General features: G+C 51.0%; 1 protein-coding gene across 2 annotated transcripts in view; it reads left to right on the top strand.

Annotated features, from left to right (window-relative positions):
- Positions 1-12,659, top strand: part of CORO2A (coronin 2A) — an 85,119-nt gene that overhangs the window by 50,049 nt on the left and 22,411 nt on the right. For both annotated transcript variants that reach the window (XM_073346008.1, XM_073346007.1), the window contains exons 4-5: positions 5,545-5,694; positions 8,316-8,495. In XM_073346008.1, the coding sequence (XP_073202109.1) occupies positions 5,545-5,694; positions 8,316-8,495 (330 nt within the window). The remainder of the gene's footprint in view (positions 1-5,544; positions 5,695-8,315; positions 8,496-12,659) is intronic.

Below are 12,659 nucleotides of genomic sequence, written 5' to 3'. Positions count from 1 at the left end.
TGTGGACAAAACCAATATTCTAGTTATGTACTGCACACAGCAATACAGTCTAACACAGTGGTTTTCAAACTTTTTTTCTGGTGACGCAGTTGAAGAAAATTGTTGATGCCCGCCACCCAAGAGAGCTGGCGATGTGGGGTTTGGGGTGTGGGAGGGACTCAGGGCTGGGGCAGAGAGTTGGGGTGCAGGAGTGAGGGCTGAAGGATGGGGACAGGGATGAGGGGCTCTGGGTTTGGGGGGGCTCAGGGGTGGGGCAGGAAGTTGGGGTGCAGGAGGGGGTCAATGCTCTGGGCTGGGGGTGCAGGCTCTGGGGAGGTGCCAGAGATGAGAGGTTTGGGGGCGCAGGAAGGGGCTTCGGATTTGGGGGGGCTCAGGGCTTGGGCAGGGGATTTGGGTGTGGGGTTGGGGTGCAGGCTTACCTCGGGCGGCTGCCAGTCAGTGGTGCAGCGGGGGTGCTAAGGCAGGCTTCCTGCCTGTCCTGGCACTGCGGACCGCACTGCGCCCTGGAAGCGGCCAGCAGCAGGTCTGGCTCCTAGGCGGTGCGCAAGTGGCTCTGTGCGGCTCTCTCCTACAGGCACTGCTTCCCCCCCACAGCTCCCATTAGCTGGGAACTGCCCAATGGGAGTGCAGAGCCAGTGCTCGGGGAAGGTGCAGCACGCGGAGCCCTGTGGCCGCCCCCCGCCTAGGAGCCAGACCCGCCGCTGGCCGCTTCCAGGGTGCAGCGCGGTGTCGGAACAGGGAGGGACTAGCCTGCCTTAGCCGAGCAGCACCGCCAACGGGTCTTTTAACGGCGGGACTTTTGACCAGAGCCACCATGACCCAGCGCCTTACATTCCACAACCCAGTACGGGGTTGCGACCCGCAGTTTGAAAACCACTGGTCTAACAAGCCGCTGTCAAAGACGAAAGTTGAGGCTCAGTGGTTACCCTAAGGAACAATGGAAATCACCAAGCTTTCTTATTATGTTTACTTACGATAATGAGTTCTTTAGTACCCAACACATTGATCGCCTTCCCAGTGTTTCTCCAAGCAGTAAGGATATACTTGTCTTAAAGACACTTTTAAAAATGTGGTTACCTGTTATTGGAATGGATTGGTCCATAAGGGAAAGGTTTAGTATATCAAAAGCAATTGCTTGAAGTTATTGTTCAAGTCTCTGTTAGGCCAGTTTGTGTGGACTTATAAAGGAGGGCATGCATTTCACATCATCTAAAATATGGTTACTTGATGTCTCACGAGGGAGTGTAGACTTAATCAATAGAACCTTCAGTTATTTATATTAAATACAAAAGGGGAAATACAGTCTCTGAAATGGAATGTCGCCACTTCTTATCGTCTTACCCTGGGATTGGAAAGAGTCCTTTCCACACAGCTCGTCTGGGTGTTTATGGCACTGGGGAGTCTACAGTTTCTTTGTGGCTTCAGTCAACTCTGGGGTCCCATATGGTGACATCAATTTTATATACCCTGATTTCAGGGCTCATTGGCGAGGGCAACCATCTGGTTTCTATTGGCCATCTGCCAGATTGCTCTCAGCTGTCAGGTTTCTCAGTTTGCTGCTTCTGTTGATATCCAGTAGATGGCATCAATGTGTGACAAATTTCTTTGAGGCGTTGTGCCAAAGTGCTAGGTATGAAAGCCTGAGTCATCAAATCGGGCAAACAGATTGGAGCTGACTAAGAAGAACTGTGCCTAATTTGCGAGTGGGGCAGGGCAGAAAGGGTAACTAAGCCATTAGCCAGAGCCCACCAATAGGCACAGGAAGGAAGTAAAAAGGGGGAAGCAGACAGTAAGAGAGGGAGAGAGATTGCTCGCCGCTGCTTGTTAAATACAAGCAGGCTGCAGATTCTTAAGGGGCAAGATGCACTTGCTTTACAGCTTGGAATCCCCAGGTGTTTCATACACAGGCTAGAAATCCCTTTAGCCTGGGTCTAACACTTCCCCCAGTTCAGTCTTTGTTCCTCAGATGTTTCCAGGTGGCTTCTTGGGTGGGAAGTGAAGAACCACAAATGATGTCACTCCCCCACCACGACCTTATATAGCTTTTGCATATGGCGGGAACCCTTTGTTCCCAAAGCTTGGTTCCCAGACCAGTCTGTGGAAAAATACTGACATCCCAAGATGGAGTCCAGAGACATGTGGTCTCATCACATGACCTTGTAGCGTCATAGCAGCCATTACTTGGAGGCTGTCTGTAACATTTTCAGGAAGGCTCCCCAGGTGGGAGTTAAGCTTCTCCTAAGGCCTGTCATTTTTTCCTAATGGCCCATTGCCCTGAATAGGCCCTTCCCCACCCAGCTATCTAGACTGAAAGCATCTTGTCTAGTGGGCATTACCCAGGTGTAACTACATTTGAAATACAGATACATACTAAATACTCATAACTTCAGATACAAAAATGATACATGCATACAAATAGGATAATCATATTCAGCAAATCATAACTTTTCCAATGACCCCTCACATGACTTAGCATGCATAAAATGCATCATAGTTATGCTATAACCATATCATAATAATATCACTATGAAGAATATCGGGTGCAGTGCCCCATGAGTAATGGGGAATATGTAAACATGATGAAAAATCTGATGGGAAAATGGCTGAGGGGGGGAAAGGGTTTCAAGCTTTGAAGAAATGTTTGACTTTGTTGCTCTGTAGCATTTCCTTAGCGTATATAAAGATGATGTGAAACTGTGTCTACTGGACAAAAATCTGAAAAGTGTGGATGAGATGCCATCTCTAGCTGATGCCTTTGAGTAGACCCAGGCATGTACTGGGAGCAAACCACAGAAAGAAGGACTTAAACCTGGTGGGAAGCCAAAACTATTCCTCTAATCCCCATCCCAAATCTCTTGTGAAAACCGAAGAACCCAGAAGGGGCTACCACTGTAATTCCATTGATCACCTGAAGAATAAATGCCCCGTGCTAGGAGGAAGCTGATGATACTCGTTAAAAAAATGATGTTTTCATTAAATTTGTGACTGAACTCCTTAGGGGAGAATTGTACGTCTCCTGCTCCATGGTTTTACCCGCATTCTGCCATATATTTTGTGTTATAGCAGTCTCAGGTGACAACCCAGCATATGTTGTTCGATTTAAGAATACTTTCACTGCAGATTTGACAAAATGCAAAGACGGTACCAATGTGAGATTTCTATAGATAGCTACAGCACTCAAACCAAGATTTAACAGTCTGAAGTGCGTTTCAAAATCTGAGAAGGATGAGGGTGGAACATGCTGTCAGAAGTCTTAACAGAGCAACACCGTGATGTGGAAACTACAGAACCCAAACCACCAAAAAAGAAAATTAACCTTCTGCTGGAGACATCTGACTCAGATGATGAAAATGTACGTGCATTGGTCTGCGCTGCTTTGGACTATTATTGAGCAGAAGTCGTCATCAGCATGGAAGCATGTCCTCTGGAACGATGGACGAAGCATGAAGGTGCATATGAATATTTAGCATATCTGGCACACAAATACTTTTCAACGCCTACTACAACAGTGCCATGCAAACTCCTGGTCTCACTTTCAGGTGACATTGTAAATAAGAAGCAGGCAGCATTATCACCCATAAATGTAAACAAACTTCTTTGTCTTAGTGATTGGCTGAACAAGAAGTAGGACTGAGTGGACTTGTAGGCTCTAAAGTTTTACATTGTTTTATTTTTGAGTACAGTTATGTTAAAAAAATGTACATTTGTAAGTTGCACTTTCACGATAGGTGGCACTGCAGTACTTGTATGAGGTGAATTGCAAAATATGATTTTTTCTTTTTTACAGTGCAAATATTTGTAGTAAAAATAATAAAGTGAGCACTGTACACTTTGTATTCTGTTGTAATTGAAATCGATATCTTTGAAAATGTAGAAAACACCCCAAAATATTTAAATAAATGGTATTCTATTATTCTTTAACAATGCAACTATTAAATGCAACTATTAAATTCTATTATTCTTTAACAATGCAACTATTATTAAAACTGCTATTAGTTACAACTATTTTTTAATCTTGTAATTGTGATTAATTTTTTTAATTGTTTGACAGCCCTATTTAAAATCTATCTTTCTCTAGTGTGACAAAGTTCCTCCTCTACCTTGGTGGGTCCTGCACTTATTGGCGGATTTTCTCACCTCAGAGGTTCACAGCAGCCCTCAGTTTGGCCACTTTCATGGCTCGAATCTGCCGTTCACTCAGTTAGCCTCATCACTGGCCAGCATGGGGAAAGGAAGAAGAACAATCCCCGCAGTCTCTGCTGATCTACCTAGTGGATTGGGGAACAGGCCAGAGATCTTCTCTCTGGTGGAACCCACAGTCCAGTTCAACTCCTCCGGATCAAGTAGGGAGTTGGAAAGATGGGGGGAACCCAGGCCCGCCCTCTACTCCGGTTCCAGCCCAGGGCCCTGTGGATTGCAGCTGTCTATGGTGTTTCCTGTAACAGCTGCATGACAGCTACAACTCCCTGGGCTATTTCCCCATGGCCTCCTCCCAACACCTTCTTTATTCTCAACACAGGACCTTCCTCCTGATGTCTGATACTTGTTCTCCTCAGTCCTCCAATAGTATGCATTCTCACTCTCAGCTCCTAGCACCTCTTGCTCCCAGCTCCTCACATGTGCACCACAAACTGAAGTGAGCTGCTTTTTAAGCCCAGGTGCCCTGATTAGCCTGCCTTAATTGATTCTAGCAGCTTCTTGATTGGTGTTCTAATCAACCTGTCTGCCTTAATTGTTTCCAGAAAGTTCCTGAATGTTCTGGAACCTTCCCTGTTACCTTACCAAGGGAAAAGGGACCTACTTAACCTGGGGCTAATATATCTGCCTTCCATCACTCTCCTGTAGCCATCTGGCCTGACCCTGTCACACTAGTTAATAAATCTGTTTCTCCATCACTGCCAATTTTAAAATCAAGATTGGATTTTTTCCTTCTGCTCTAGGAATTATTTTGGGGAAGTTCCCTGGCCTGTATTGTAGTCAGATTAGATTATCAGAATGGTCCCTTCTGGCCTTGGAATCTATGACTAAGAGAGATGGAAGGCTCCTCCATGAGTAAATTATAGGATGCTTTGGTTTGAGAAACTAACAATAGTTGGAAAATTCTTGACTCAAGCATCAGAGAGCTTTCCTTTCCTGGGAATTGTGTGTCTTAAGCTTTAGTTTAATTATGCTCCCCAGACAAATGTCTCACCTTTGGGATCACACTATTGACTCTCGTTGCCTTTAGCTCCTGAGAGGAAGCAAAGGTTTAGAATATGCATAAAGGTCATAGAAGAGCCATATAATTTAGTTTGTTCTCCCCAGATAGTTAAAAGGGCAGAAAAAGAGAGAAGTTGTTAAGAAAATATTTTCAAGGCATATTTTAATGTCTGTGCATTTTATAGTGGAGATATCGCTATGTGCCTGCAAGTCAATGGGCTGCTCCTAGTTTCTCTCCTTTGAGAATAATCCACAACTGTCTGCACTGACAGTGTGCTTGGCCTGGATCTTAGTGATAGGATGGCTCACTGTGGAATAAAGACTCTGCTGCTATTTGCTGTTTAGGTGAAAATCTGGGATATCCCCAAACATTTACTAACAAGGAACATCACCGGTGCGAGGAAGGAGCTTCTGGGTCATGCTCGAAGGGTGGGACTCATTGAATGGCATCCTACGGCCAGCAACATTCTCTTCAGTACTGGTTATGATTATAAGGTGAGTCAGCTTTGCCCTGTGGGACCAGACCCTCCTCTCTGACCTGCTGCGGGGCAGAATGTGTGGCTCAGGCCCATGGGAGGGACCCAGAGGGTGCATCTGCAGGGAGAGGGTGCCCATACTTGCTTTGTTTCTTCACAATCAGTTTTGTTTGTACTCCCACATGTAGTTGCTTTCTGTAACAGGCCATTGTATGAGGAGAGCCCTCCTGGAGTCAGCGCTACCCTACTGTGTGGGTCACCCCCACCTGGGGCAAAGGATGTAGAGGCTGGGTTTGTACAGATACCTGTGCTGCTGGTCCTGGTTGCAGGGGCAAAAGTTGGGGTTCCCCAAGCAGAGTGGGCTCACCCCAGCCCTCTCGGGGTGAGGGAGTAGTCTGGCTCTTGGGCATTCCAGCCAGTCTCTCTATCAGAAGAGCAGGGCAGACAAGGAAATGTTTTCCCCAGGACAGCCATATTATAGTTGTAAGCTGGGGCAAAGCATGCTGGGAAATAAGGGGAGTATATAAACACTAGCTTTTCAAGAGATGGAGAGACCGGGAGGCAGGCAGACTGCATTGCAGGTCTGGTGTAGGGCAGAGAATGGAAATTCCAAGTCATGGCAGATTTCAAGATTTTGAAATCTGTTTTAATTTCAGTTAAGAACAAAACCTGGAAGATTTGAAATATTTCACAAAAGAAAATTCAGAAAAAAATGTTTTCAGATTGATCAGAACGTTTTGTGTCAATTTCAACTTTTTTATTTATGTTCTAATATAACACAATATAATTATAACACCATTATATTGTTGAGAAAGGAAAATGGAAATGTTTCATTCTGAAGATGTCAAAACAGGATATTGCAATGTCATCTGAACTTTTTTCCCCTTTTTTTCTCCAAACCAAAACTTTTGGCTAAATCAACCCACTTTTGCAAAGTGTTTTGATATTGACAGAACACAGTCCTGTCCGAGTTCCTCCGGCAGCCCGAAAGTGAGCTCACTTTTTGTGTTCTGGCTGCTGCTTTGTATGCCTTTGAGTAGAGGTGGCTTTGAAGTGGTTTGTGTAACCTGTGGGACTGCAGGCCCTGGCTGTGGTTTTAATTAGATACCATGGGCAGAGGGACACGGGTACAAGCTCCAAAAAGGAGCCTTTTGAACTTTCCCGACTTTCAGTGACCCTCTCCTTTCCTCTAAGTGTCTGTCCACACTGCAGTCACAGAGTTGACTGATGCTCCTGTAGCCATACCCCCATGGGGGACGAACACGTGGTTCCAGCATTTGGGGAGACCAGCCTGAGCGCCGGAAGCTCACTGGTGCCTGGACCGTGGCCCCTCCTCCCAGAGGCCCTGCTCCCACTCAGCCCGCTCCCGCAAGGCCCTCCTGCCTGCCGCTTGCCTCGTCCCTCTTCTCCTCCACCCCCTGCCCCCTGAGGCCTCCACCGCCTGCCGATTCCATCCACCACCACCCCCGAGACCCTATCGCCCGCTGAGTCCCCCCTCCTCCCCCAGAGACCCCATCTCCATCCGCTGCCCATTGAGTCCCTCCTCCCCTCCCCCAAGACCCCACCACCTGCCAAGTCCTTCCACCCACCCACCAAACCCCCCCCACCTGCCGCTGCCAAGTCTCTCCTCTCCTCCACCCCCTCCACCGTGCTCCCCTGCCCACTGCTCGCCTACTCCCTCCACCCACCCTGAGACTCCACCGCGAGCCGCTCGGGGGAGGAGGCCATGGGGGTAGGGGAGGGAGGGTGGAGGAGAGGAAGGAGTTGGGAGTCAGCAAGTGCTGTGGCAAGTGGGGGGCCCTAAGGAGGGTGGAAGAGGGGAGAAACAGCAAACGGCGAGTGGCAGGGGTCTCTTGGGGGAGGAGAGGAGGGACTCAGCAAGAAGCTGCAAGCGGTGGGGGCCGTGGGGGAGGGGTGGAGCAGGGACAGGGAGGGGTGGAGCGTGGGTGGGGCCACAGAGGGAAACTGGGGGGGCCTCGGGAGCAGAGTGCAGGCAGGGCCACCACAGCCCAGGCATCCGCACACTCAGAGGCGGCAGGTTGGGAGCTGCGCTGCAGGGTAGGCTTACCCACAGCAGCACGGACTTCGCACCGGCCAGCCACTCAAGTCCAAGTCCTGGGCGGCCTTGCCCAGCCTGCACGGCTATGGCATCACAGCCCTAGGGACTCGCACGAGTTCCATGAAAACTAGTGGGGGGCATGTCACCCCTCTGATTGCAGTGCAGAAGAGCCTCGAGGAGTCACAACCCGCATGACGTTCACTTCCCCAGCGTCTGGTTGTAGGTTTAGTTCTCGTTAATGTTAGTGGCTGCTGTTCATTCTCCCTGTTTGCCCCTGCAACAGTTCCCCATGCAATAAAAGTCCCCTGGAAATGAGCATGTCAGCTCTTTGAGGCGGAGAGCGTGTCTTTGACACACTGCTCTAAGGTACTAAGCATGCTCTTGCAGGCCATAGTCAAACCGTTAGTGATCATAATAATTATATGGGTAAAGAAGGTGCGAGTTCACGGGGGCACACTGTTCCAGCACTTCACTCCCATCTCTTCAGGGGAGCAGTCACTTGGCGTGCAGTATTGTACTTGCTGACGGTCAAATGGGCTGGTTTGAGGGAAAGGTGCTGAAAATTTGTTTCTTTGCCTCAGATAATGATCTGGAACCTCGACACAAAGGAGCCCGTAATTCAAAATCCGGTGAAGACAATCAGCTGTCATAAGGACGTGATCCTCTCCATGTCATTCAACACAGATGGCAGCCTGTTAGCCACTGCCTGCCGGGACAGGAAGATACGGCTCATTGACCCGCGGTCAGGAGCAGTCCTACAGGTATACAGGGTTAAATAGCTTGGTCCACAGTGAGTCTGACTGTAAGAGCTCTTTCTTCTTCGAGTGCTTGTTCATGTCGATTCCAATCAGCTGTGTGTGCACGCATGCACAGTAGCTGGAAGATTTTTCCCGCAGTACCATCGGTTGGGTCAGCGCCCCCAGGAGTCGAGACCTTCATGGCACCTAACATAGAGCCCTGCCGACCTGCCACCGCCTCAGTTCCTTCTTACCACCAATGACGGTAGGCTGGAACTTCCTGTAGCCCTTGCTTAGCAAGCGCGTTCAACTCCAGTTGTTTGTACGTAGTTTATCTTCGGAGTTAGTGATTAGAGTCGTTGTGGGGTCCCCACCCCTGTTCTGACTCCCCGGAGCCATGGTATGCCGCGGTCCCTGGGGTTTAAAAGCTGTGTGGTCTGCTTGAAGCGCATGCCAAAGAGCGATCCACACTCCTCATGTTTATGGTGCCTAGGGGAGGGTCACCAAAAGGATCGCTCTAAGATCTGCCACGAGTTCCGCCCTAGAACTCTTAAAGAAAAGGAGCAGCGGCTAAAAGTGATCCTCATGGAGGCCGCTCTACACCCCCATTCGGACCCGGGCTCAGGGGACCCGCTCTGAATACGTCCTTGTCAACGCGGAGTGCCCCGGCGCCGTCATCGAGTTCAGTGCCGAGAAAGGACTCGTCCCGGGACGCTCGGCACCGGCACGGCACCTCCCGAGGCCCAGCGGAGAGCAGGCACCGCTCTCACTCGCCGATGCCTCAGAAGAAAAAGAAGCCGGACAGTCGGTCACCTCTGGCTAAATCTAAGGTAGGGAGACCCCAGGCAGGCCACAGCCCGAGATTCCCAATTAGAACTGCTTCGTCTCCTGCCCAGCTGAGGAAAGTTGAGTCAGGCCCCCCCCACGTTCACTGGTCCCTACGGGCCAGCAGCTGCCGCTTCCTTCAATGCTGGAAGCTTTTGAAGCTGCTCGGGATCTGCTGCACCTTATGGCGCTGTTCTCATCCCCTAGGAGGGAGGAACCTCCGGCGCTGGCGATCTCACCCCGCCCCCAGGTGCAGTCGAGGGAAGCCGGCAGTGATGTCCAGGCATTCCCCCTCTCCACGTCCTTCGACATCGGCCCACTCGGACAGAGAGCCTAGTCACTCCCCAAGCTCTCGACGCTCAATGCACTGAAGTTCGGCTCCTCCGTGGTCTTCAGTCTTGGAAACCTCTGAGTCGGAGTCTGACTCCTACCGCTCTCGGGGGAGTAGGAGACGACAATCGAGGTCAAGGTGAGCCAGGCGAAAGCTCCAGACGTGGTTCGGCACCGGCTCCACCGGCGGTTGACTGCCCCGGCCCTGACAGGTGCTCCATCGGCACTGACGTTCCCCGACTGTCGCGGGACCCCTTGGGAGCTGATGGCAGGGAGCATCTGCTGCTTATAGGGGCTTCCTCTGCCTTGTCTCCGGACGAGGCATTGGTGGGCGCAGTCATAGCCTTGGCGCTGGAGGACAACAGGGTGCTACACCAGTTGTTGCGAAGGGTCTGGGCATTAAGGCTGAAGAGGTGGTCAAGGAGGCTGATCCCAAGGTGGATACCCTCGCTCCCTCAGGTCCTTCTCCTATTTCCCTACCACTTATTAAAACTATTGTGGACACCACCAAGATCCTATGGCAGACCCCAGCTTCCTTACCACCCACTGCCAAGTGGAACGAGAGGCGTTATTTCGCGCTCTCCAAGGGGTACGAACATTTGTACTCCCACCCACCTCCCAACTCTCTTGTTGTGGACGCTGCTAATCAGCGTGAACAGCAGGGTTTCCAGGGGCCCTCCCCTAAAAACAGGGAGGCTAAGTGACTCGACCTTTTTGGGAGAAAAGTCTACTCTACAGGGGGTCTGCAGCTCCGTATCTCAAACCAGCAGGCCATCGTCAGCAGGTACTCTTATAACACCTGTGCAGCGATGGCCAAATTTGTGGAGCTCCTCCCTTCAGACTTCCGAGTCAAGTTCTTGGCCTTGGTGGAGGAGGGAAAACTAGCCTCCCGGGCTTCCCTCCAGGTCGCATTGGATGGTGAGGATGCCGCCACTAGGGTCATGGCTGCTGGGGTGGCCATGAGAAGGGGCTCCTGGCCCCAAGTATCGGGGCTCCCTTACGAGGTCCAGCAAACTATTCAGGACCTCCCATTTGAAGGTGTGACTCATTTCTCTGAAAAGACAGACAAGAGGCTTCATAGCCTGAAAGACTCATGAGCCACCCTCCAGTCTTTGGCCCTGCACACTCCTACCACACTTTAGGTCGCAACCTCCTCTGAGGTTCTATCAGCAGAACCGCCAGGAAGGTTCCCAGAGGAGGAAAAGGAGTGGCAGGAAAAGACAACACCTATCCTCAGGCCAGGGATCTGGCCAATCCAAACCACCTTCTGGCCTGAAAGAGGCCTTTTGAAGGTGGTTGAGGACAGGCGCACCAGATCCCCAGCTGGATCCACCCCACCTTACCTTCTCATCCCGACTGTCCCCTTTCTACTGTGCATGGTCCTGAATCACCTCGGACTGCTGGGTGCTCCACAGTCACTCGATCCAATTCTGTGCCCTCCCGCCCTTCCACCCTCCTTCCCCGTCCCTCTTCAGGGACCCTTCTCACGAACAGGTCAGGTTCATCAGAGCCACCTTCGACAAGCTGAGTCTCCTTCTAAACGAAGCAAAATTGACTCTGTCTCCCGTCCAGAGGTTAGAGTTTATAGGGACAGTACTGGACTCGACCCAAGCCAGGGCATACCTGCCGGAAGTGAGGTTTCAGGCCCTGACCGATATCATTTGAGGCCTCGGACAGTTTCCCACCACCACAGCGAGAAACTGCCTGAAGCTTCTCGGACACATGGCTGCCTGTACCTACATGGTGCAGCATGCCAGACTCAGGCTTCGACCTCTTCCGTCATGGGTTGCGTCAGTATACCACCCAACCCAGGACAGCTTGGACAGGATTTTGACCCTGCATTGCAAGGTCCTCGACTTCCTCCTGTGGTGGCCCGACCCTCAGGAGGTATGCTCAGGGGTCCCCTTCGCCATGCCGCAGCCATCTCTGTTGCTAGTGAAGGACACATCAGACTTGGGCTGGGGAGCACATCTGGGAGACTGCAGGACTCAAGGCCTCTGGTCTCAGGCGGACCTAGGTCTCCACATCAATGTCAGAGAGCTGAAAGCGGTGTGCCTGGCATGCCAGACCTTCTGGGCATACTTAACAGGACAACATGTATCAGTCATGATGGACAATACAACAGCAATGTTCTATACGAACAAACGGGGGGCGTACGCTCCTCTCCCCTGTGCCAGGAAGCCCTCATGCTGTGGGACTTCTGTATAGAACATTCAATACACTTGCAAGCGTCGCACCTCCCCGGGGTGCAGAACGAGCTGGCGGACCACCTCAGCAAGTCGTTTCACAGCCACAAGTGGTCCCTTCACTTGGATGTCGCGATTTCAGTCTTCCAGAGATGGGGCTTTCCCCAGACCTGTTCGCCACGTGACACAACAGGAAGAGCCAGCAGTTCTGCTCCTTCCAGAATCACAGCCCGGACTTCAGCGTGGACGCATTCCTCCTCCCATGGGGAGGTTGTCTCCTATACACCTTTCCACCCATGCCGCCGGTTCACAAGGTGCTCCTCAAGATCCGGAGAGAATGAGCTCAGGTCATATTGATAGCACCAGCCTGGCCCCACCAGCACTGGTACACATCTCTCCTAGACATGTCAGTGGAAGCCCCTCTCACCCTGCCGCTCTTCCCGGACCTTCTGACACAAGATCACTGTCGTCTTCAACATCTGAACCTTGAGTTGCTTCACCTCACAGCGTGGAAGCTCCATGGTTGAACCCAATGGAGCTTTCCTGTTCAGACCAGGTTAAACAGGTCCTCCTTGGCAGCAGAAAACCCTCTACAAGAGCCACCTACCTTGCCAAGTGGAAGAGATTTTCAACCTGGTCAGTGCAGCGCCATTTGTCCCCGATGCTAGCCTCAGTGCCACTGATTCGGGGCTACCTCCTCCATCTGAAGCAGCGGGGCTTTCATTGTCATCAGTAAGGGTGCCACTTAGCAGCCATCTCGGCCTTCCGCCTGGGTGCGGAGGGCCGCTCTGTGTTTGCTAACTCTATGGTCAGCCGGTTCTTAAAAGGGCTCGACAGGCTATACCGT

This window comes from Lepidochelys kempii, chromosome 5 (assembly GCF_965140285.1).
Source record: "Lepidochelys kempii isolate rLepKem1 chromosome 5, rLepKem1.hap1, whole genome shotgun sequence".
NCBI classification, from domain to species: domain Eukaryota; kingdom Metazoa; phylum Chordata; order Testudines; family Cheloniidae; genus Lepidochelys; species Lepidochelys kempii.
The sequence above is the reverse complement of the archived record's forward strand: the minus strand, read 5'-3'. Positions and strand labels throughout refer to the sequence as shown.